This window comes from Drosophila navojoa, chromosome 2, assembly GCF_054131105.1.
Source record: "Drosophila navojoa isolate 15081-1374.11 chromosome 2, UAZ_NAV_1.0, whole genome shotgun sequence".
NCBI lineage: Eukaryota > Metazoa > Arthropoda > Insecta > Diptera > Drosophilidae > Drosophila > Drosophila navojoa.
This window is the reverse complement of record NC_142890.1, coordinates 549,390-572,164: the sequence shown is the minus strand read 5'-3', so window position 1 is coordinate 572,164 and position 22,775 is coordinate 549,390. Positions and strand designations below refer to the sequence as shown.

Genomic DNA, 22,775 nt, shown 5'->3' with positions numbered 1-22,775 from the left:
TTGTCATAATTAACGTCGACACACACACACACATACACTGACTACAAGCATTCCACTTGCACACACACACACAACTATCTACCCGCACACATCGCAATTAATTTGCAAGCTTTGCCTGCGTCACTGTTTGTCGCCATGACGAAAATACTCGTTTGAATACTTATTGATCGCACTTTTTCTTTTCGTATATTACCCTTTCGCCCAACCGCTGCCCTGCCTCCCGCTTTCTCGCTTGCTCCAGCAACGATTTGTGGCCAATTTTCGTTGTTGCCTCCTCGCCTCTTCGCCTCCTGCTCGCTCGCTCGCTCTGGCTCGCTTACACAGCTCAACACTTTCGGCGGCCATTTTGACTTCGATGCTCCCGTGGGCGCCTTAAAAATTCCACCACTCATGTGACAAACAGACACACACACACACACTCACGCATTTATAGAGAAGTTTCTCAATAGATATTTGTTGTTCCGTTTTACCGCTTGCCCATTGCTCGTTTGCCTTTGTTGTTTTGTCTTATTTGATTTTAGTTTATGCTGCATCTCCCTCACCCGCATTAGTGGCTGCGCTCTCTCGTTCGCCTTCCACTCCAACTCACTCACTCGCTCGCTCGCTCACTCTCGCTCACACAGGCTCGCCTCTTGGTTGGCTGCGCAAACGTCAAGCTTAATTTATTTATTTTAATTTTATTGATATTATTCTGTTATTCTGTTTGCGATGATTCCATTATATTACATACATACATATATATTTATTTATACACTTTATGCATTACGAGCTGCTTATTGACATTTGAGTGCTCTAAAATTGCAAACGACATTTCCCACTCTCCTGTACAGTACTTTCACTCCAACTCGATTAATTTAAATGCTTATTGACCTTTGGCTTTGGTGGCCTTAATCAATTTATTAGCAACGCTTAAAGTGCGGCTCCATACACAGCCCACGCAGCTCAGCTGCTGTAATTCAAGCCAAATCCGTTGCAAATTACAGTCCAACCTTCATCCTTCGCCCTGCCGCACTCCCCGCACCTCTTCAGCAAAAGAGCCGCAGCTCGTGTTACTCTTGCGTAATCTTTGCTGCTGCTTTGAACACGAAGAACCTCAGCTTACGCCCAGCGAGTGGCCAAAGATAGCTCTGCCCAAGGTTACCTTTGGCTGAGCATAGAAACTTGAGAGGCGTATAAATATCTCTCGTAGATGAAACACGCGGCCTGCACGCCTGAGGGGAATTCATTATACTGTAACATTCTGTGAAACGAATGTATTTATTATCAAATAGTCTATTTTGAGTATCCATTTCACGTATTTAAAGCAACACGAGAGGCTGTAATCTAAGCAATATAAATATTGATTACACATAACTCTTCAGAAATTCATGAATTTATGCTGAAATATTCTATATATGGAATATTTATAAATATTCACTTCTTAAAGCATAAACACTAAAAGAAGAAGGCAATAAAATGTATTCCAGATGTCATTAGATTCACAGCACTCTACTCTTTCTTCCATATTCGGATACATATCCATTTCAAGTGCAGTCACACTTAACTCTTAATCAATTCTATTTTAAGCAAGCCCTACACCTACACTTTTGCTACCTTAATCAGTGGAAAATTCAGCTAAACGTCTGTCAGTCTGTGCCTGAGTGCCACTCTCCGAGGCATCTGTCACTTTTGAGCTTCAAGCGAAGTCAGTTGAATGTCAAAGCATTAAAAATCACTTGCAGCTGCACTCCAGGGGGGCGCGCAGAAAGGGCTGTCATATGCCGTGAACAGAGAAGCTTAGAGAGTCTGTTTGCCTGGCAACCGCTGTCTATCCGGCTGTCAATATCACAGCAGACAGGATCAACAGACAGGATGAAGCCATCAGGCTTTTAAGCCAACAACAGAGTGCGCTCCTATTATACATAGACAACTATATTTTATAGGAATATTATAATTTAAATCAACCTTCAGACACTGAACCACATTTCAGTTTCAGTTTCAGTTTCAGCTTCAATCCAATTAAGCAAGCACACTCGAAGAGCTATCACAAATTTATAAAAAAATCAATAGATTGTAGGCATATAACAAGAATTGGAGGAGGAGGCGGGGAAGGTTGAGGCACTTTTCTACCTTGGCCACAACGACACAAACAAGCCAAAGCACAGCGTGAAATTTTACAAGTGTTGCTTTTGTTGTTGTTGTTGCTGATGTTGTTGTAACTGGTGGTTGGTGGTTGTGTGGCTGTGCATATACATATATTTAATGTGCGGGGGGCGGTTGGCTGTTATGGGTGGTGTTTGTCTGTTTTACGGTTCGCCAACGTTCGAACAGATGCCCCGCAGAACGCCGTCATCTAATTACAAGGAGACACATTGCTTGCCAAGCGTAATATGCCTAGCACAACTCCCATACAGAGCTCGGCCTTAGCTTTAAGCAGACGCGATTAGAAATGTTTCCTTTTCCATTGTCTCACACTGAAGGCATCTGCAAAAGGGGCTCCAATTTAAGGTAACTCAAATTTCTGTTTGTCATGCTGAAAATAAAATATTAATTACAGCAGGTCGCTAGCTCACAGCTGACATCAAATGTCAACCCAAAAACCCATTTGCACTTACCTAATTGCTCGACAAAATCCTTTTTGGGCCGCACAATTAGCTGCGAATTAGAAATGTATTAGCTTTTTGAGTGCGAAGCAGAATGATTCTACACTCTCCTCATCTACAAAGGTTCTATTTTGAGTGTAGAAAATGTTGCGTATTAATATTATGTTAATGTGCTGTAGAGAAAGTGTGCCAAAAGGCTTAATGAGTAGTTAGGCTTTTACTTCTATCACATGCAGAAGGAGGCGTGGCAAGTGTTTACGTTTTCGATCAGATCAATCAAGTTATTCGATTTAACTATATGTCTGTGTCTGTAAATGTCTCTCTGTCTGTGTCTGTCTGCTCTGTCTATCGCTCTAACTGTTCCTGTTTATCTGTCTGACCATCTGTCTAACAGTTACGCCAATCCATCGGTGTGTGCTCAAATATCTCTCAGATTATCTCCGTCTGTGCTCTATCTCTCTATCTATATGTTTTTCACAGGCCAGCTTGTATATGTTTCTAAATGACATTGTATCTTTCGTAGCTGTAGAATGGGCAGAGGAAGAACTCTAGTTGCTCAGCCACAAAGCTCAGTAGAGCAGCTCTGATCGAGCCCAGAGAAAGACTCAAGAGTTCGGGCTGCTTCTTGATGTCGGAGTTTGAGTTGAAATTGGAAGTGGAATGGTTGCCAGCTATATAAAGCAGCCCTGCTTCAGTTGCATTCCTGACCTGTTGGTGACCGACTGGCTGCCCTTCTTCTTCTTCTGCATGCGTGTGGGAATATATATTATATATGTATATTATATTTTAAGAATCATTTGTTAGCAATAATTTTAATGATTGCTACACTATTTATCATTAAGTTATTAATAATTAGAGTGGCTCATGGTTGAATAGTAAATTTTATAACTATCATTAAGTTGATTATTAATATGCCATGTCTAAATTCTCATCTCATTTGGGCCGCCTCTCATCTGGGAATCAGAGTGGATGACCTGGCAGATATTATAAGATAGGGGAAGCCTTCTCAAGTTGCTTTACAGTTCGACTTTTACGATAGCTTCTTCTCAGTTTTCGCTTCTCTCATTTCGATTTCAGAAACTTCGTTTGGCACGCATTTTTGTTGAGTGTAGCTGTCTTTCGAAGCATTTAGCTGGCAGCTTAAATGGACGCAATTCGGTTCGCCTTTAGTCCTTTGTGTGCAGTTAAAGGAGCTGCTTTCTGCTTCCTTCTGCTTTCTATAAATATGCCTCTGCTCTAGCTTTAGTTGCGTGTTTTGTGTTCATTTCTCTGCAGCTGCTTTTGGCAATGCTGCAGGCGACCCACATCCACCCACGCCCACAGCCACGCTCGCGCCCATGCCCACGCCCACGCCCACGCCCACGGCACATGTCTTCGCCTTTGGCAAAAATAACCTTGTTTTCAACCACTTTCCGACAAGCCAAAGTACGTTAGCCCGACTCTGGCGACGTCGACGTCGACGCCGACGTCTGTGCTATATAATTTTTACCTCAATACATACATGCATATATATTTATACAGTTATGTATTTAGTTGTGCTATATGCTGATGCTTAAGTCGTGGCTCACACGCACACCTGCTGTGGCACACCTTGATTTACCTTACGGTTGCACCTGCTTCTGCTTCTTCTTCTTCAACTGCTGCTGCTGCTGCTGCTGCTGGCCTTATCGATCTGTGTTTTGTGGCCTTAAGCTTCAGTTTTTTCCACCATTTTCTACACATTTTCACTGCGTTTCAGCAATACGTAATTGCTTTTACGTGGCCAAATTTATAAGATTGCATCTAACACACTCCCCCTCTCTCTCTCTCTCTCTCTTTCTTTCCATCTCTCTCCAAATATATATATGTAATTGCAGTTTTAGGTACACTTTCGTAAAACTCTCAGCCAAATAAAGCTCTTTAAGTAGTTCTGAGCTCTACATTTTCCAAAGTTTTGCGTACGTGTGTGCATGGAGTGTGCGAATGTGTGTGTGTGTCTGAGTATGCTAAGTAAACATTATGAAATATAAGGCAGGCATTCCACAGAAATTCCTAATATCGCGCTTTACCCTTGGTTTGACTTCTACTCGAACTGAATCCAATCCACAGTTAAATGAATCGCGTGGTTTATAAACAAACAGCGAGAGCTTAATGAATTATTTGCCCATGATATGTATGCGAGATATGCACGTATATCTATATGGTATATACGTGGGTTTGGCATAGACTTAATGTGTCGTTACACAATGAATAGTGGCATAGGTAAACAAAAAGTTATATTAAAATCATAAATAAGTTAGTGTGGATGGCAGGGTCCAAAGAAGAGGCGAAGTAAGAATCGTATATTATCCATCTATATTATCTGGCAGCAAACGGATTCCGTGGGACGAGACACAGCAAAAGAAAGCTTGACATTTTTTTGTGAATTGCTGTTCATTCAAGCCACGAGCCATTGTGCAGAGCGGGAATCTTCTGTGGCTTCCCTCACTGAGTGCGCCAACCCATTGAGACGTCATCAAGAGTTGCCTTGACAGGTTGTGGAACATCGCGACGTGACAGCGTTGATGTGTACTGCACTGACTTTTGGGAATATCTCAGTCTTAATGTCAGCCATGACGGTGTCTAAATATATATATTATATAATCGATAAAAGTATAAATGTATATTATTATGGCTTTGAGCACAACTAGAAAGAATATAATGTATATACATACATATTATATCTGCATAGATAAAATTAGATATATTTATCTTAAGCTTTAATTTCCTTAAAATAAATTAACATTGGCAGCTGAATCCATCTATATCTAATATATTTAGCACTTATAATCTTCTAGAATTCCATATAGCATAATATATCAATATACACCACAGGTCTTAAATTTGGGTTTAAAAATTTGAAAAAGTTAAAAACGTCTCGATGAACTAGAAATGTCAAATAGCACTGAAAATGTCAAAATATGCTAAGCCAAATGTCCTTCCCTTTATGAATTTGTGAGTCGGTCTGCATAAAAGGCAGCAGTAATACCCTAGAGGCCAGTTGAGCCACGCAAATTTGCATAGCAGTAAGTTTTCTTGATGCGAAAGGCAAGTTGTGTTTTGATTGACTGAATCAAGCAGCCAAGCTAACTATGAAACCTTTTACAATATTTGACACAATTTCGTTGATTCACATTCCAAATTGAGCAATCTCAAGTATTCATTTGAGAATGTATTCCTCAGTATAAGAAATTTGTTCAGTGTTACCTATTTATTCGCCTAGCCTGGACTTGACTCAGTTAACTTTTACTCAGCGACCAAGTCCTTTAATTCTCTTTATTTTGATGAAAAAGTTCAGAGTAGTTAACACAGTTTAAATGCATAATGCGGCAGCCCACTTGGGCTAACAAATCCTCATTATAGTTTTCAAGGACAAGCCCTTGTCAGAGGCTTTGCTCTCAGTGGCAAATCAAAGGACAATGGCTTCAGCTTTGAGCGGGCATAAGTTAAATCTTGATAAATTGTAACAAAAAACGACTGACAAATGATGAATGACAAAAGAAATTGCCAGCAAAAGAGAGAGAGAGAGGGAAACAACTGCAGACAATTGGTTGACGATGCTAATCAGCAGTGCAAGTGCAGCTGCAATGCAGTCGGCACATGCAACTGATAGGAACTAAGGCTAGGTGCTGAAAAAGAGTTTACTTACAAGTAAAGTGATTATGTAAACGGATAGGGAAAGGGAGAGTGAGCGGGCGAGGGGACAGTTGGTGCGTGCCTTACATAAGCCCCAAAAAGTATGCTACATGAAGTGCAAACAGAAATAAACAAAAATGAACAACAGCAAGAGGAAAGGCAGGTGAGAAAATAGTAAGAAAAAAGTCGCGCTGCCTAGACAGGTAGAAATTGATTTTCTTTTGCGTGGGGGAGCCAAAGCCAAAGCCAAAGGTAAAGAGCGAAGAACGAACGCGCCGCGAATAGAATTTTATTCAAATGTGCCCAGCGAGCCGCAAGTAATATGCATGGGAAAACTGTGAAGGCGCTCCGCTGAGCTGTAGTGGCAGGGGAGCAGGTGGGGAGGGGTGTTGGTGAGCGAGGCAGGAGAGGTTCAGCCAGCGAGCCAATTGGTAGGCAGCCGTGGGCAGGCGCATGCGTCATGTCCTGCGCCGTGGAAAGCTCCGAAAGAGACCTGAGCTGGAATTCCAGCCTGAATACCGACAAAAGCACACACACACAGCCACAGCCATAGCAGCGACAGCAGCAGCAGCGACAGCAGCAGCAGCAGAAGAAATGAAAATAACGGTATAGCAGCAGCTACGTGCGAGCAGCGCCAGACAGAAGTTACCTTTGCTCCTGCCCGGACGACACAACGCACGCTGCCAACTGCTGCTGTCGTTGCTCACTTTGCAAAATCCATAAAATAAAAAAAAATACATAAAATAAAAGGAAAATATAAATATTATAAATAAATCAACGGCGAAATAAACGAAAATTAATTAAATTGCGAATTGTGGGCGTGGGCAGCGTGAGTGAAACGAAAGGGTATCAGCGCGTTCGGGTCGACTCCGCGTTAAGTTTGTTCAGTGCAACGGTTTTTACATAACTCGACCACACACAGAGAGAGAGAAAGAGAGAGAGCGAGTGAGCGAGCGAGAGGGAGTTAGTTGCTTTCCTGCCAACTCCGTTTCTGTGGACGCAACGAACGTGGCGTCCAACGAGGCCAACAGCAGCAGCAGCGCCGCTGGTGGAGCCAGCGGGAGCAGCGCTGAATCGGCCGCCCTGTTCTCCAAACTGCGTAGCTTCTCCATTGGCAGCGGCCCCAACTCGCCGCAGCGTGTCGTCTCCAACTTGCGCGGCTTTCTCAGCCATCGCCTGAGCAATATCACACCGAGCGATACAGGTTAGTCGGATACACCTTCCTATCTATATATCTATACATCTGTATGTATATATCAGCTCTTAGTCCAGCTCTGGCAGTGTTTGTCCTCCATGCGAGTGGATTACATAACTTGCCTAGGATATTCGCATCTAATTAAAATTAAACAAACTTCTCGCATGCAAACACTGCTAAAAAAGCTCCAAGTGTTTCGGCCTCTACACACACACACACACATACACATACATACACCGTCTCACACATACACGCGCACATACACAGGCATAGCTTCTGCCCAGCCAGGTGTGTGTGTGTGTGTGTGAATTTCGTGACCCATTCCGTTGCTGCTTTTGTCACTGGCACGAAATGGAATTGAAACATTTACAGTTAGATTTTCAACGTGTCTGCGAGCAGAGGTTAAATCGCTTCTAGTTCTTATGTAATGCGCGACAAGACTAAACTGAAGAAAGAAGCTTGATTTTGAAATTTTACAAAAATCTAAAAAAAAACTATGCAGTATAAAAATTTCGTTTGTCAAAATAAATAATTTTAGCTTTAGGCAATTAATTTATTTTATTTTTTCTTACCTTTATTTTATTATTTATTTAGTTCTTAAGACTGAGGAGTTGCCAATATACTTAATTAAAATTCAATATTCTTTGTCATTTTTTAATAATCTAAAAAATTTTAATAAATAAGTATTTTAATATATTAAACTAATTTTCAATTTCATATTTTTTATTCATATTTCATTTGAGCTAAATTTTATATTAATTTATTAATATATTAAAATGTGGGAAAAATATTTTTTTTTAGGTATTTTATTTGATTGTATTTAATACAACAAAATTCAAATACATAAAAGAATTTAAAATATTTTGTATGTACATTTTGTCATTCATTTACCATATATATGCATATAGTTTTGCTTAAAACATATCTATTGAATTATGTAGAAATTTAGTTTTTAGGGAATGATACAGCTTTTATCAATATATAGAATAAGCATAGCTTTCCAACTATTATTCAAGTCAATACTACACATTAATAGTACTTAAGTTTTAAAGCAACTTTAGGGAATAACTAAAACACTTCCTCGATTCTTCATCTTCTCTTTTACGACTCACCTTAATTAAGCCCTTGTCCCATGCAAAATGCTTAATGGACTAACAAAACTCCTACTTATATCAATATTCATATGTGATTGTCAGTTCCTCAGTTCAGCTCGGATAACTGCTAGTGGAGTACTCTCTTTCTTCTATATTGTGTTACATTAAATATGCAATTATCAATTATATGTTTAATTGAATACTGTGAAAATATCTCTAATGCCTAACATTCAAGGCAAATTTTTGGCAAAAGCTAATGAAGTTTGTGTTTAGTTCCATCATTAAATCATTAAAAGCAAGAAATTTGCCGAGGGTTGGCAAAAATCATTCTTGGAGACAGACACCTGGTAGTCTTTGCTGCTGCGGCTGCTGCTGCTGCTGTAGCATAATGAAGCCAATAAATATAAATTTGCCACAGAAACACACAAAGACAAACAGAACAGAACGAACGCTGGCTGCCGCCTTGTCATTAGATTGTTTGCCTTGTTTGCCCTTGTCGAGGCGTTTGTAACGCTGATGTGTTCATAGCGGTCTTCATGTCAAAACAAAAGCCATTCCAATGGGGTGGCTGACGCCGAGGCTGGGCTGACTCCCCGACTGCCTCACTGCCTGACTGCCTGGCAGGAAGGAAGGTAGCTCGTAATAAGCCCAAACGAGAAACAAGTAACGCATTTGTCTTGATGCTGTCTGATAAAAGGAGCGAGCGAACGTCACACACACGCACACACATATATACACACACATAAAGAGGGCTCGCCAGCCCCTTTCCCAATCGAGAGACCGCAAACCAGCAACAGCAACTCGAGGGTTGAACCTGGTTCTATTGAGCCATAAGCAGCAGCAAATGCAACTACTGGCAGCCGACTGCGTGATACTCGCTCAGCTTCAATTGCGAAAATTATTTAATACACATTGAAGTGATAAGAAAACTTAACGACAAATTAAATTCCAGATATATTTAAATATATTTATGGCAATGAAACTAATGGCTTATAATCATTTAGTTGTTGCCAACTCTTTGAGTCTGTATCCATTGCTAAATTATGGTTAATAGAAAAAGAATCAGACTAATATATAGCAGTTGAGGTATACACAGCTAATAGATTGACTACTTTGACCTGAGTAAAGATCAACAGATAAATAAGCCTCTGGTACCATCTTAAGCATTTGGGAATGTTCTCTCCATAAATCTAATTGCGTACATAGATCTCATTTACTGTGATTTCCAAAACTCTGAGCCACAGCTTGCTATTTTAATCATGAAATTTCTCCACATAAACATCTTTAATCCCTATAGTTATAGATTATCTATATCTCAGCTGGCTTCACTCTATAAGATTACTCCATTTTAGATTATTTATGTTCTCAAATCTTATCATCTCTCTTCTCTGGCAAGAAATTCAATGCTAGTTTAACTATAATTTGGTCCTCATCGAAACTATCGACAAGCCCTATAAAAATGTCATCGAAAAATTGCATATAAGAAACATATTTTAACACCTTTGCTCTATACTAGCTTAGGGAACTTTTTCAGTTCAATAATGACTTAGTTGAGCGCCTTTCGATATGCCCGCTTTGCACTCGCTGAGCGCTCAACTTGATGGGCCACCCGAGGACGAAAGGTTACTCTGGGTCTGGCAGCAGCCTTCAGTCACAGCCCCAGCCCCAGCCCCAGCTTCAGTCCCAGCCAGGATGCTGCTGCAGCAACATCAAAAGTCGTAAACTTGTAAACCGGTCGCTGATGGTGTTGTTGATTGGGAGGCATTTGTAGCGCCGCAAATGTTCACATTTTGCGCCTTGTCGCACGAGCTGCGAAAGGACAGAACTAGCGATTAATCAGGCTTGGACAGCCAACAAAATTAACAGAGTATATATGCATGTCAATCTGTATACATACATACATACCTATAGAGCAATAGACTCGCGCATGAAATGTAATTTATTTGACGGGCAATTTGTAAGCGAAGCTGGCCGAGACTTACTCTGTAGGGAAGGCGCTGCCGTAAAGGCATGGCATGGCGAATGAGGTGCCATTTAGGAGCTGCAGAAGCACGCACACTCACTGCCTGGCCACGCCCAGTTAATGTTTTGATTTATAGGCCAAGGCACGTATACGCCCCATTGTGCCATCAGAAGCCAGGCAAAATGAAGAGCTAGATGAGGCTCGGATACACTTAGCAGACATTGGAATGGAAGTATATAGGATATGCAGCAGCTGAAGCGCGTGTAATATAGCAAAAGTATCTATAAATTCATTAAGTGACAGGCGGGCCAAGAGCTGCGCGTGATACTTCGAGCTTTGTTCTCTGGCGTCACAAAATGTAAATACCTTTGAGGCAAAGAGTATTCGCTGGCCATTTGGTGTAATAGACACGCTCCTCGCATATTTACGAGCGCTGTAAATGGAGCTCGTGCGACCCTAATCTGCGGAGCTGCAGCCTGATCCCGGCTAAGTGGCTGCGCAGCCTCCAGGGAATTGAGTGAAAGCCATTCAAAGCTGGAGCAAAGACAACAATGATAACAGCTCAAGTGGGCGGCCCATGCTTCGCTTGCTTTCCATTTTCATTTTTCTGTTTTTGGATCATTTTTGATTCTATTGAAAAGTTTTGCAATTAAAATATTTGGCTTACGGCGCTCGCCAAACCAATTAACTGAGCTAACCCAATTGCAGTGAAATCGATAGGGCCAAAGCCAAAGACAAGACAATTAAACTTGACAGCAGAACACAAAGCAAATAAACGGATAAAGACGTTGCGAGAGGGCAAGTCCGAGAAATGAGAGAAAAGAGGGTTAAGGTAAAGCCAAATCGATCAAGTAGCGGTTAACACACACCTGACCACAGTTCAATTAATGGCAAGACAGGGAACAAATTAGCAAACACACACACAGACACACACACACATATCAACACACGTCTGGTTCACATGTCATTAATCAATGAAAGCGACGGCCGAAATTAGGCAACGAATTTGATTGGAAACAGTGAGTGCCATAAATATGCGCACGGCTGAGCGCACAGGAAACTCTGCCCCGTCCGATCCACTTGAGTAAAGCAGCTTACAACACTTCACAAATGCTCGATGAAGGGTGTCTCTAAATACATGTGTATGTGTGTGTCTCTATCTATTTCTTTCCATCTCTCTCTCTCTCTCTCTCTGTGTGCACAATGGAACACTTGTAAGGATTAGCGCTGCCTTTTGTAGGCTGACAAATGAAACGCGGCTTATCATAAATATTATGATTGGTTTTTCCTTTCACGCCTTACACCCACTCCCAGCCAGTGTTGGCAAACGTACTTATATATACATATGTGTATGTATGTGTGATTTTAATTTGAAAGAAAAATGAAATTGTATTTCTATGCTCTGTTTACCTACCTTTCGAGCAGTCAGAGGGCAGAGGAGAACGTCTAGAGCTGAACAAAAATGTAATTTTCTATTTGATACCCTGTAGCCAGTGAGGCGGGGGGTGTATGGAAACCTGATGGAACTGTATTTTCAAGTGGGTGGAAAATGAAAATTGTTTTGTAGCTGACAGGAGAAGGCATCATATAATGATATGCGAAGGTAGTTGGATCAATTGTTGATATATTTTAATGTATAAATTAGCTTGAAATATTATGCAGCTTATATCCTTATTTCTTCTTCTTCTGCTGGGGATGTGGTGAATCGCTCTATATATGTATATTTCTGGGTATCTCACAGTCGTGCACTCCCCATCGAGCTGAGCTCCCCTTCGCAGACTTTTCGAGCAACTGAGGCAAACGGAAAGCTCATAACTCAACTGCTTACTTATGTGCACTGCGCAAAAAAACTATGTGAAAAGTAATCTATTTTGCAGCTGCCTCTGATGCCAGGCAGCTCGAGTTGCAGGCGAAAATTGCAATTTATAGTGCACTTTGCCGGTTTTATCGAGTTGTCTGCGGATAGATTGAATTTCCACACACAGCAAAACAATGCGTCTGCTTAGAGAAGAGGATAACAGTAAGACTTTTCTCTCAGCCAGGCTGGGCAGAGGTCGCTTCAGGTTGCCTGTGAATGCCTTAGAATCGCAACAGATGCGCAATTCATACATAAAATATGAACTCGAGGCTTTGCTAATTGAGGCAAGTATGAAAGGAAACCCAGAAGGTATAATGAGAGTCGCAGCAGTTGACGTTATGAAAGACAAACTGAAACCGAAATACAAATGAAAACAGAGAACGAAAACGAAAATGTAACAAAAATTGGTTTATTTGCTGGGAAATTCATCAGCTGCAAGCACAATGTATTTTTATTTTTTGCCAGTCAGCGCGGAAAAATCAATAAAATTATAAAGGCGTAAACATAAATTGCCGCTGTTTGATGTTCAAAGTTTCTCTCTCTTTCTCCCTCTCTCTCGGTCTGTCTGTGTGAACTTTAATAATCCTGATGTTGTGCCAGGCCCCTGGGCTTGGCCTGGTCTCGTTCATTATTATAACCAACATGTTGGCGCTGGCACACGTTTCTGCACTTGACTCGAGCAGCGAGCAGCTGCGAGTGCCAACCCCTGGCTTTGATAAAAAGCAGCGCGTGCAGCCAACCCCAGGGTCAAGTAACCCACCGACCCACCTGAGCCACGTCTCAGTCGCTTGCTGTTGCTGTTGCTGTTCCTGTTGCAGCACACCAAAACAAACCCAAAATTAAAGTCTTCCGTTGTATGAATGTCATGTGAGCTGGCTGCTATCGACTGCCTAATACTCGTTCAGGCAGCATTGTGACGGATACCATCGACTGGCTGATACTTTAACACCTTTGTCCAGCTTTAGAATATGCAGAGTTGGCTTTACTCAAATGCCAATACTCGTTCAATCATTTCAATCGACTTCCATTGCACTTCCATTCTGATAGCATCCTTCCCATCTATAATGCTGTTCAGCTTTAGATTAGATAAATGCAGCCTCTTTTATACCCGCTCACAATGAGTTTTCAGTGAAACTAGCGCAGCTCTCGCTTTCAGTTTGACTGACTGGCAATGAAGGCAAAAGGATTCTCAGAAACTCTTAGCTTAGTTTGTGAATCTATTGTAGCCTCTGCCAAAGGCTATTCAATATACTTCTACGAAAAATCAAAATATGTATATACATGCCAGTTGCATATTTTACTGCTATATCCTTATTCCTTTATGCCTAAGTAAAGACTCAGCTCGATTCAAAGGGCCCACTTTAACTTTCTCTTCTTAAGGCACTATAATACCAATACACTCTCTTTTACTCTGTGAGCGAGTAATAGTAAAGCTCACACACACACACACACACACACATCATTTAAACACACACACACATCCACGATAATTGACTCATGTGCAAGAAGCCCAAGGGCTGGCTATACTCAGCACCACCGGCCCCCGCCTTCGATCCGCCACACCCACCAAAATAGAAACGCAAGACAAGGCAGGTGGGGGGGTTAGCCAAGCAACAACAAAAAATAAAACAGCACACGAAACGTGGTCATGAAAATTTAATGATAAAACGAAATGTTATTCTAACGTCTCGCATATACCAAAAGACCCCATCAGACAGGGGCTGGATGGCTCGACGGCTCGACGGCTGGATGGCTGGATGGCTGGGGTTTGGGTATATTTTAATACCCTGCACACGTAACGTTTTTATGTTGTGTTTGTCTTTTCGGGGGTGGCAACAAGGTAGATAAATGTTGAAATTAGATCAGCATTGATAGCTGGCATGGGAGAGCAGACAGTTGTCCATTGGATCTATAAATGGCAAGAAGATAAAATGTAGAAACTAAAAGCTGCTGAGACTAGAAATTTCAACTATAAAATTGTTATATAATGATAAAAGTATATATTAACATACATATGTATGTATGAAATGTCTTGATAGTCGCAAACTGTCTACAGATTGGACTCTGGCTTTAATAATCATAAAGCAGCTCGAGTCGTTTCTGCTCTACTCCTCTCCCTTGCTTCTCTTATCAACTCTTCGCTCCTCTTGCCGGCTCCTCTTGTACTAGAAGCACTCCTCTGATTGATTGCTTCGGTGGGATGGGACTCGAGCCACTACTGCTTGTGGCTTGCGTGTCGTTCAAGCACTTTGTCAAAGCTTGTGGTTGTTATTTCTTCTTTGTGTGGAACAAAGCGAATATTACATGTAATTAGATGAATTTGAAGTGTGGCCACGCGGCTGGGAGCATGCTTGTGGAACTACCCTCGCGGCCCAATTGAAATAATTGCATATGTATTTATTGTGAATGCCACTGGAATGGCATATGGAATACTCTATAGAATATGGTACGGTATTTGTTTTATGATTGAAATGTGTGCAAGCAGCAAGTGCTCTACTTAATTTATGTAAATATGTGTAAACTAATCTTAACAAATACACATTTTTGTTGTTCACCAGCAGGCAACCTTTTGCAACACAGAAACAGCATTTCAATCATAAAAACAAATGATCAAATTCTATGATATTTCAATAAAATCCCAAATCAAATCAATTATGTTTAAAAAAAAAGAAAAATAAAGAAAGAGACAAAAGACAATTAACTACTCTCTGAGCCATAACGAAAGAACTAACGAAATCTTGTTTCTGTGTCGTTAAAGGTTGTTCACTGGCATGCCAACAACTCACACACTAACAACAACAACAACAACAACAACAACAAACACAGCAGCAGTAAATCATGTAAGAAACAGCTGTGAGTGCAACTGCAACCGCAACTGCAATAAAGCAAACGGGAGTTAACCACAAACGAGCGAACCACCAAGAGGCAACCACAAACGGATGCAGCAGCCCAATTTCCGGCAGCGGACATGAAATCGAAAAGCATCAGAGCAGCAAGCAAAAGAGCAGATCAACTATAAGGGCCACACACAGTACAAAGGAGGAGCGAGCGAGAAAGGCATAGAGAGCACTGCCACTGAACTGCAGCCAGCTGAAAGCAAGAGCAAGAGCGAGAGCGAGAGAGCGATAGAGCTCAAGCAATTCTAGAAATAAATCGAAAGAGCAGCTTGCAAAATGGACGCCTGCCACTGAAGCTGTGCTCTAGCAGAGTGAAAGAGAAAGAGAGATTGGGGAAGAGCTCAAGCCTTCAGTCTTAGTACTTAATCAAAGGAGAGGCAAAGCAAAATGGCCTCGTTCCAAATACCGCTGATCAACCTGGAGGTGCGCGAGGTGAAGGAGATTGTGTGGGAGAAGATACAGGAGCCGGTGAATCAGCGTCGCCTCATCCTGGTCATTGTCTCCATTGCCTTGCTGTTGGACAACATGCTGTACATGGTCATCGTGCCGATCATACCCGACTATCTGCGCGAGATCGGCAGCTTCGATGAGGGCCCAACGCCGCCGCCGCTTCGGGATAATGTCACTGGGCGCGTCATTCCGACGCATCACGATCATCACGGTCAAGACTCGGCCACGGGCATACTCTTCGCCTCCAAGGCCATCGTCCAGCTGATGGTGAATCCGTTCTCGGGCGGCTTAATCGACAAAATCGGCTACGACATACCCATGATGATCGGCCTGACCATCATGTTCTTCTCGACGGCCGTCTTCGCCTGCGGCAGCAGCTACAGCGTCCTCTTCTTCGCCCGCTCGCTCCAGGGCGCTGGCTCGGCGTTCGCCGACACCTCGGGTCTGGCCATGATTGCGGATCGCTTCACGGAGGAGAACGAGCGATCGCAGGCGCTGGGCATTGCGCTGGCATTTATTAGCTTCGGCTGCCTGGTGGCGCCACCTTTTGGCGGCGCTCTGTACCAATTCGCGGGCAAAGAGGTGCCGTTCCTCATATTGGCGCTGGTCTGCCTGCTGGATGGCCTGATGCTGTTGCTGGTCATGAAGCCCGTCAAGGAGCAGATCAAGCAGAGCAAAGAGGTCCAGAACCAGGTAATACCCATCTGGCGCCTACTCATGGATCCCTATATCGCCGTCTGCGCTGGAGCGTTGACCATGTCGAATGTGGCACTCGCCTTCTTGGAGCCCACCATCTCGCTGTGGATGGAGGACAACATGACCACGGACAACTGGAAGATCGGCATGGTCTGGCTGCCCGCCTTCTTTCCACACGTGCTGGGCGTGGTCATAACCGTGAAGATGGCACGCAAGTATCCGCAGCACCAGTGGCTGATGGCAGCCGGCGGGTTGGCCCTGGAGGGCTTCTCCTGCTTCATCATACCCTTCTGCGGCGGCTACAAGATGCTCATGCTGCCCATCTGCGTGATCTGCTTCGGCATCGCGTTGATCGACACGGCGCTGCTGCCCACGCTGGGCTACCTGGTGGACGTGCGCTATGTGTCCGTCTATGGCAGCATCTACGCCATCGCGGACATCTCCTACTCGATCGCCTATGCCGTGGGGCCGATCATTGCGGGCGGCGTTGTGGAGGCCATTGGATTCACAGCGCTCAACTTTCTCATCGCCTTCTCGAACCTGGCCTACGTGCCCGTGCTGCGCAAGCTGCGCAACATCTACGACTTCAAGCCGTTCGAGAACGAGGCCAACATATTGATGCAGGATCCGCCCAACAAGGAGTACCAGACCTACGTCATGCACGACCAGAAGCCCGTCGAGGGCGAGCTCAAGAATCACCTCGAGTACGGCCAGCAGTACGGCCAGCAGTCGGAGCAGGAGACCAACCTGGACGAGCAGCAGCAGCACCAGCAGTACGACTATCAGCAGGCGGCTGGCTACCAGCAGGATCAGAGCTACCAGCCGGGCTACCAGGAGCAGGGCGGCAGCTATGCCCAGCCACGCGTGGCGAATCCTTTCCAGCAGGCACAGCAGCAGCAGCAGCAGCAGCCAAGCAGAGGTCCTGCTGGACCAGCGAATCCCTTTAGACAAGGATTTTAAACTGTTGTCTTCAAGAAGAGATATTATCATTTCTATATACATATATCGATTATTTTGTTGAACTCACCTTGAATTCGGTTTAGGATATTACCTACATATATACATACATACTTATATATATATATATATATATAATTAGTAAGTGGTACGTACACTATAAAACTGCATATGGCATGCAAATAGTTCAAGTTCAGCTGCTAAAGCCCCCCCTGCACCAGTCTTGTATTATACACTGATTGCACGCAGCTACACATAGGATATACATACATATATATATATATACAGATATATATATATTGGCACTCTATACGCTGAAGCTAGAGCAACCAAAGCATAGTCATAATTGGATCAAACTCGAGGAGCAGCAGCGCCTGTTCCTAGTTCCGATCTGCAACAGATATCGCATATATATATAGATGCCTAGTCATATACATATTTATACAAGCCCTAGCACGTAAGCGGCGCAGCTGAGCAGGCTGGCCAGGTGCCCCAGGCGCCGTCGTGCCCAAGAGCAGGCAATGGCATTCATATCGCAGACATATCACAATTTGCACAAACCGAATACTATATACACCCTTCGTGTGCCATTGCGACGCGTCTGTTGGGCATCGTGTTGCCGCCCGATCGGCTGTGCCATATCATTTGGAGTTTTTGAAACGAGTTTTGATTTCAAGTATTTACAGATATTTCTAACATAAGACACAACCAAGGTAACGATACATATCAGAGTCTCGATGGCTCGCCTGTTTAAATTACCAAAAGTGATATTAACTATTGCTATTAGTACGATATGTGTACATATATAGTGCATGTATGAGTACGAGTATACATCAAATATCGTCTATATATACATACATACATATACATATACGTTTAGTTCGTAACGAGAATTTGAAAATATTAGATGTTTCATATATACCTACCAATCAATTATTATTTGCTTTGTCGACTCTATGCGACCGTTGGCTAAGCCCCCTCTATATCTATGCGTATACAGGGTATAGCCTAGGCCTAGCAGCTCGATAATAGCATAGCATAAATGTGTGTACCTTGTGTGTGTATCGACAGATACATTATCTCAACTTAGCTAACTGTATTTTAAATATATATATACATATATATCATTTTGAGTGCACTCGTATTTTGCAGACAGCTTTTTATAGCTGCTCTCTAGATATACATATATTATACACCTATTCTGTCTAGGATCTAAGTCAACTGAACATTTGTGTATTACAATTGCTGTACACAGTTAATTATCTCAATCTGTTATAGTCTGTTATATAGGTCAATTGGATTGCGTAATCAGGCAGACGAACTAAACTGAGTCAGATACTTATACTACAGATAAATGTAGAAAACTATTTGAGATTTAGTTTTACTTTACAAACGCTTAGATATATTGTCTATATTCAGAACTATCAATGCTATAATCTTTTCAAACTAATTTGATTCAATTCAAACTGATTGCCTAGCTATATCTCAAAGAAATCTTAGTAAAGCCATTCTGTTTCTAGATCAACATTGGGAATATCAAAAATGAACTCATTTAATAGTTTAGTGTGTTGGATTGATTACAAAATGTCATCAAATTTGCTTGGCCTGTGTTAGCACACACATATAAACATAAATATATATACATACATATATATATATATTTATGCCATAGATATATATAGATTTCTAATGTGTATTACATAATAATTACGCCAGTCGAAACTCTTGAACATTCTATATCCGTAAACATATCAGTGACACGGCCATTTTTTCAAATTAATAGCAAAGTTATCTAATCTGCGAGTATATATACATATATACCATATACAGTTAGAGCTTATTTTGAAGAATTTTAAGAAGCAGAATACCAGCCTAGTTTATATAACCCATATATTGCAAAAAAATACCATATATACATACATATCTATCCAACTATATGTCTAGCAAATGCACTGATTTTCAAAGCAATTAGTTAAGCAAACGTTTTGAATAGATCATAAATATATATATACATATATTCAATACCCGATATGTATTGTTTTCTCTTTTGTGTGGCACTCCGTTGTGTAACCTGTACATTATCATTTAGCATACATAACTATATATTTATATACATATATATGAATATATTTATAATACATTTTAAGCAAGCTTTTATTAGTAAATATGAATGAATGAAAACTCATGAAAAAATCTCCCATCAAATGTATCAATTAAAACAAAGTACACACCGTACGAGCAAAATCTTAAAAAAGCTAACTATATATACTATATAGAATGGAATAAAGAAAATATATATATAGTTTATATATGATTACGATCCATGTTAACATAGCATAGACGCATCAGAGGTTCATTTCAACCACGTAAACATCACAAGCAGAGTCTTAAAGATAATGCCACGATCCGTTACGAATGAATCGCTACATACTCAACACTAACATACATATATATTCATATGTCAGTATACAAATTTAAATAACATTTCGGAAAGCAATATACCAAATAGTTAAAAGACAATTATATAAACTATGAAACAGAAAGAGAAACTAGATACATATATGAAGCTGTACAAACATTCTGTTCATGGTAAATGGTCTTCTGTTCCGAAAACAAATCCAAATTCAAAATCAAATTCTAATTCAAATTGGGAAAAAAAGGAAAATTTACAGAATTTAATCTATGTTTTTTTTTACATAAAGCAGAGACCATTTGACAAAATGTTTGAAGTATCTTCCAAAAAAAAAAAACAAAATAAAAGTAAATAAAATATTACCAAAACAAATATGTAATTATATAAAAGAAAAAAAAAAAGATATATACATAAAAAAAAAATAAATAAAAATATATATATATTATATAAATTTACATTTAAAGGAAGTTCAAATACGGCAATCGGATGCTATCGACTGCATAATACTCGCTCACGACACAAAAAAGGATTTTCAATTATTATCTATATCGACATCGGATTTAGGGTGTCTAAACTCGAGCAAAAGCCAATATACTCCCTTTGTGCGCATCGTGAACGAGTATTGAAACGGAAGTTTAGTAATTGGATTGGAGTAGCCAATACGAACGCTGCACAGCACTAACGAATGCTCTATAATACTTATAGGGCATTCCCATGGTAGGAGTACGTCATTGAGCATGCTATAGGGCCGGCTAAGTGTAATATCTAACGAAATTTTATAAGAAATTGAACAATTTTTAACAAATTATGACTATATCTGTACGTATTGTAAAAAATTAAAGAATTAAACAATGTTGCTAATATACACACACACACGTATATATAAATATATAAATATGTATTAAACAAATATAAATATATTGAATGTACCATGTGCTACAGAAAAAGAAAAGTTATAAACAAAAGAAAATATAAACAAACAAAAAATAATATTAATTTCGAAATTGAACCTAATGTCATAAACTATGTATTTAAAGTGTTGAATGTTCAATAATATATTATAATTATAATTACAAATATATGAATAATATAATTTTGACATATTATAACATATTTAAAAATTTAACAAAAGCAAAAACCAAAAAATAATTTTAAAATGTTTACATTTCCTTTTCGAAAAAGATAAACAAATATGAAAAAAAAACTGATTTAATGAGCTATAGGCAAATTTATTTGTACTATCGGAAAAGCCCTCAAGAAATTCCGCCACAATTCAGTTTTTGTATAGCAAGAAGAAGAGAGAAATTAGTTGCGTATGGTAAGTTTTGATCAAAGTGTTTCAAATACATATATTAAGATTAGATTAAATTATCAAAACTCCACAATTTGTTTCTGCTAATGTTATAGACGTTTGTGTTAAACTAGTATTTGTATTATTATATAAATATAAATATATATATATATTTGTAATAGAGCCTCAAACGATTATGGAAAATGCTAAAGAGAACTTTTAACTCAAACTCAAACTCTATTCTATACTCAAAACAGTTCTGCAAACGTTTTGCTGTTCAAAATTTCAAAGTCTATCCAAAGAAGTCTTTAGTTTCCAACTCTTAACTATGCTCCCTGGAAGCGAAATACTCTATGCTTGAAGTAATATTATATGAAATATACATACAATTGACGGGTAACACTTCATGCCTATATCTATCATCTATTTACCTACCAACCCAACCCGCTTTCCCTGCTCTATCAAGAAATCATGGCATTGAACAGCTAACGGCATACTAAGAATACGAATGGAATATACATACATATATATCATAAATAAATTATTGTAATTGAAATGCGTATGGATCAAGTGAAATATTGAAGGGATAACGATAATGATAACGATAATGCATATTACAGAGCAGCAGAAATACACACAAATACAAATACAAATACAAATACAACAAAAATACAACAAACCAAATGAAATACTATTGAAATATAATTGTTAACCATGAAAAAGAAGTCTTTCAATTGGGACCTTAGCTATAATTATATTAATTACCTAATTGAAAAAGAGCGAGAGAGAGAGAGACAAGGTGTGTGTGTGAGAGAGAGAGAGAGAGAGAGAGAGAGAGAGAAGTTGAACGTAGCCAAAGTTCTGTTGAAACTTTGCTTCTGTGGCTTGGTGGTTGCTCTGCATTCGGTGGTGGTTCCACAACAACGAACTAAAGCAAGAGCAGGAGCAGCAGCAGGAGCAGGAGCAACCGCTGCTGGTCGCAAGGAAATTGTGTGCGTGCCCTGAGGCTGTGAAATTTTGGACGTTGTTGCCGTGTGGAAAATGGATTTTCTCTTTTGCAATTTCCATTAGCAACTTTTTGGCCACGAGCCGCTGGCACGCACCAGCGCTGAGCCCCAAAAATATGAAACTAACTTTAGCTTGTTGTGGCTGTCGAAAAGTGGGCAAGCCCCACCTAAGCCAGCCACCCCAGGCCACACGGAAAGCTGGCCATGTAGACTAAGTATCTGTCAGATGCATTCAATAGATGTTGTTGACGATGTGAAGTGAGTGTGAGCGAGTGTATTAGTTGGAGACTTTAGTTTTATGAAAAGCTCTCGAAACTAAATACATACAATTTCCATTAGCAACTATGTATATGCTGAAGCAATCTAACATTCTAATAACTAACTTCCAACATGACATATTGCACCAGTCACTCTTCTCTCTCTTAAATATAATACAGAGACTTTTATGTAGTTATCTTGTATTATGTATTTATCATAAAAAAAACACTTTGTCTTTTAACTTCAAAGGATCAAGTTAAACCGATTCTAAATTATTCTGACTTGGAGAATATAAGACCTAACTACTTATTTTCAGTATAGTTTTGCTTATTACTTATGTACCATTATGGACTTTCCATTTGTGCTATCAGTATCCTCTCCATAGTAACTTCATTATAGCTCCATGATTATGGGCTCTATATAATTGCAGCTTTATATAAATCTTCTTTTATATGAATTA

General features: G+C 40.4%; 1 protein-coding gene across 1 annotated transcript; it reads left to right on the top strand.

Moving 5' to 3' along the window:
- Window positions 1-7,231: 7,231 nt before the first annotated feature.
- Window positions 7,232-21,430, top strand: VAChT (Vesicular acetylcholine transporter). The gene is made up of 2 exons (XM_089256189.1): window positions 7,232-7,440; window positions 15,105-21,430. The coding sequence occupies exon 2, from the start codon at window positions 15,631-15,633 to the stop codon at window positions 17,347-17,349; it is 1,719 nt and encodes a 572-aa protein (XP_089112315.1). The 5' UTR covers window positions 7,232-7,440; window positions 15,105-15,630; the 3' UTR covers window positions 17,350-21,430.
- Window positions 21,431-22,775: the final 1,345 nt, after the last annotated feature.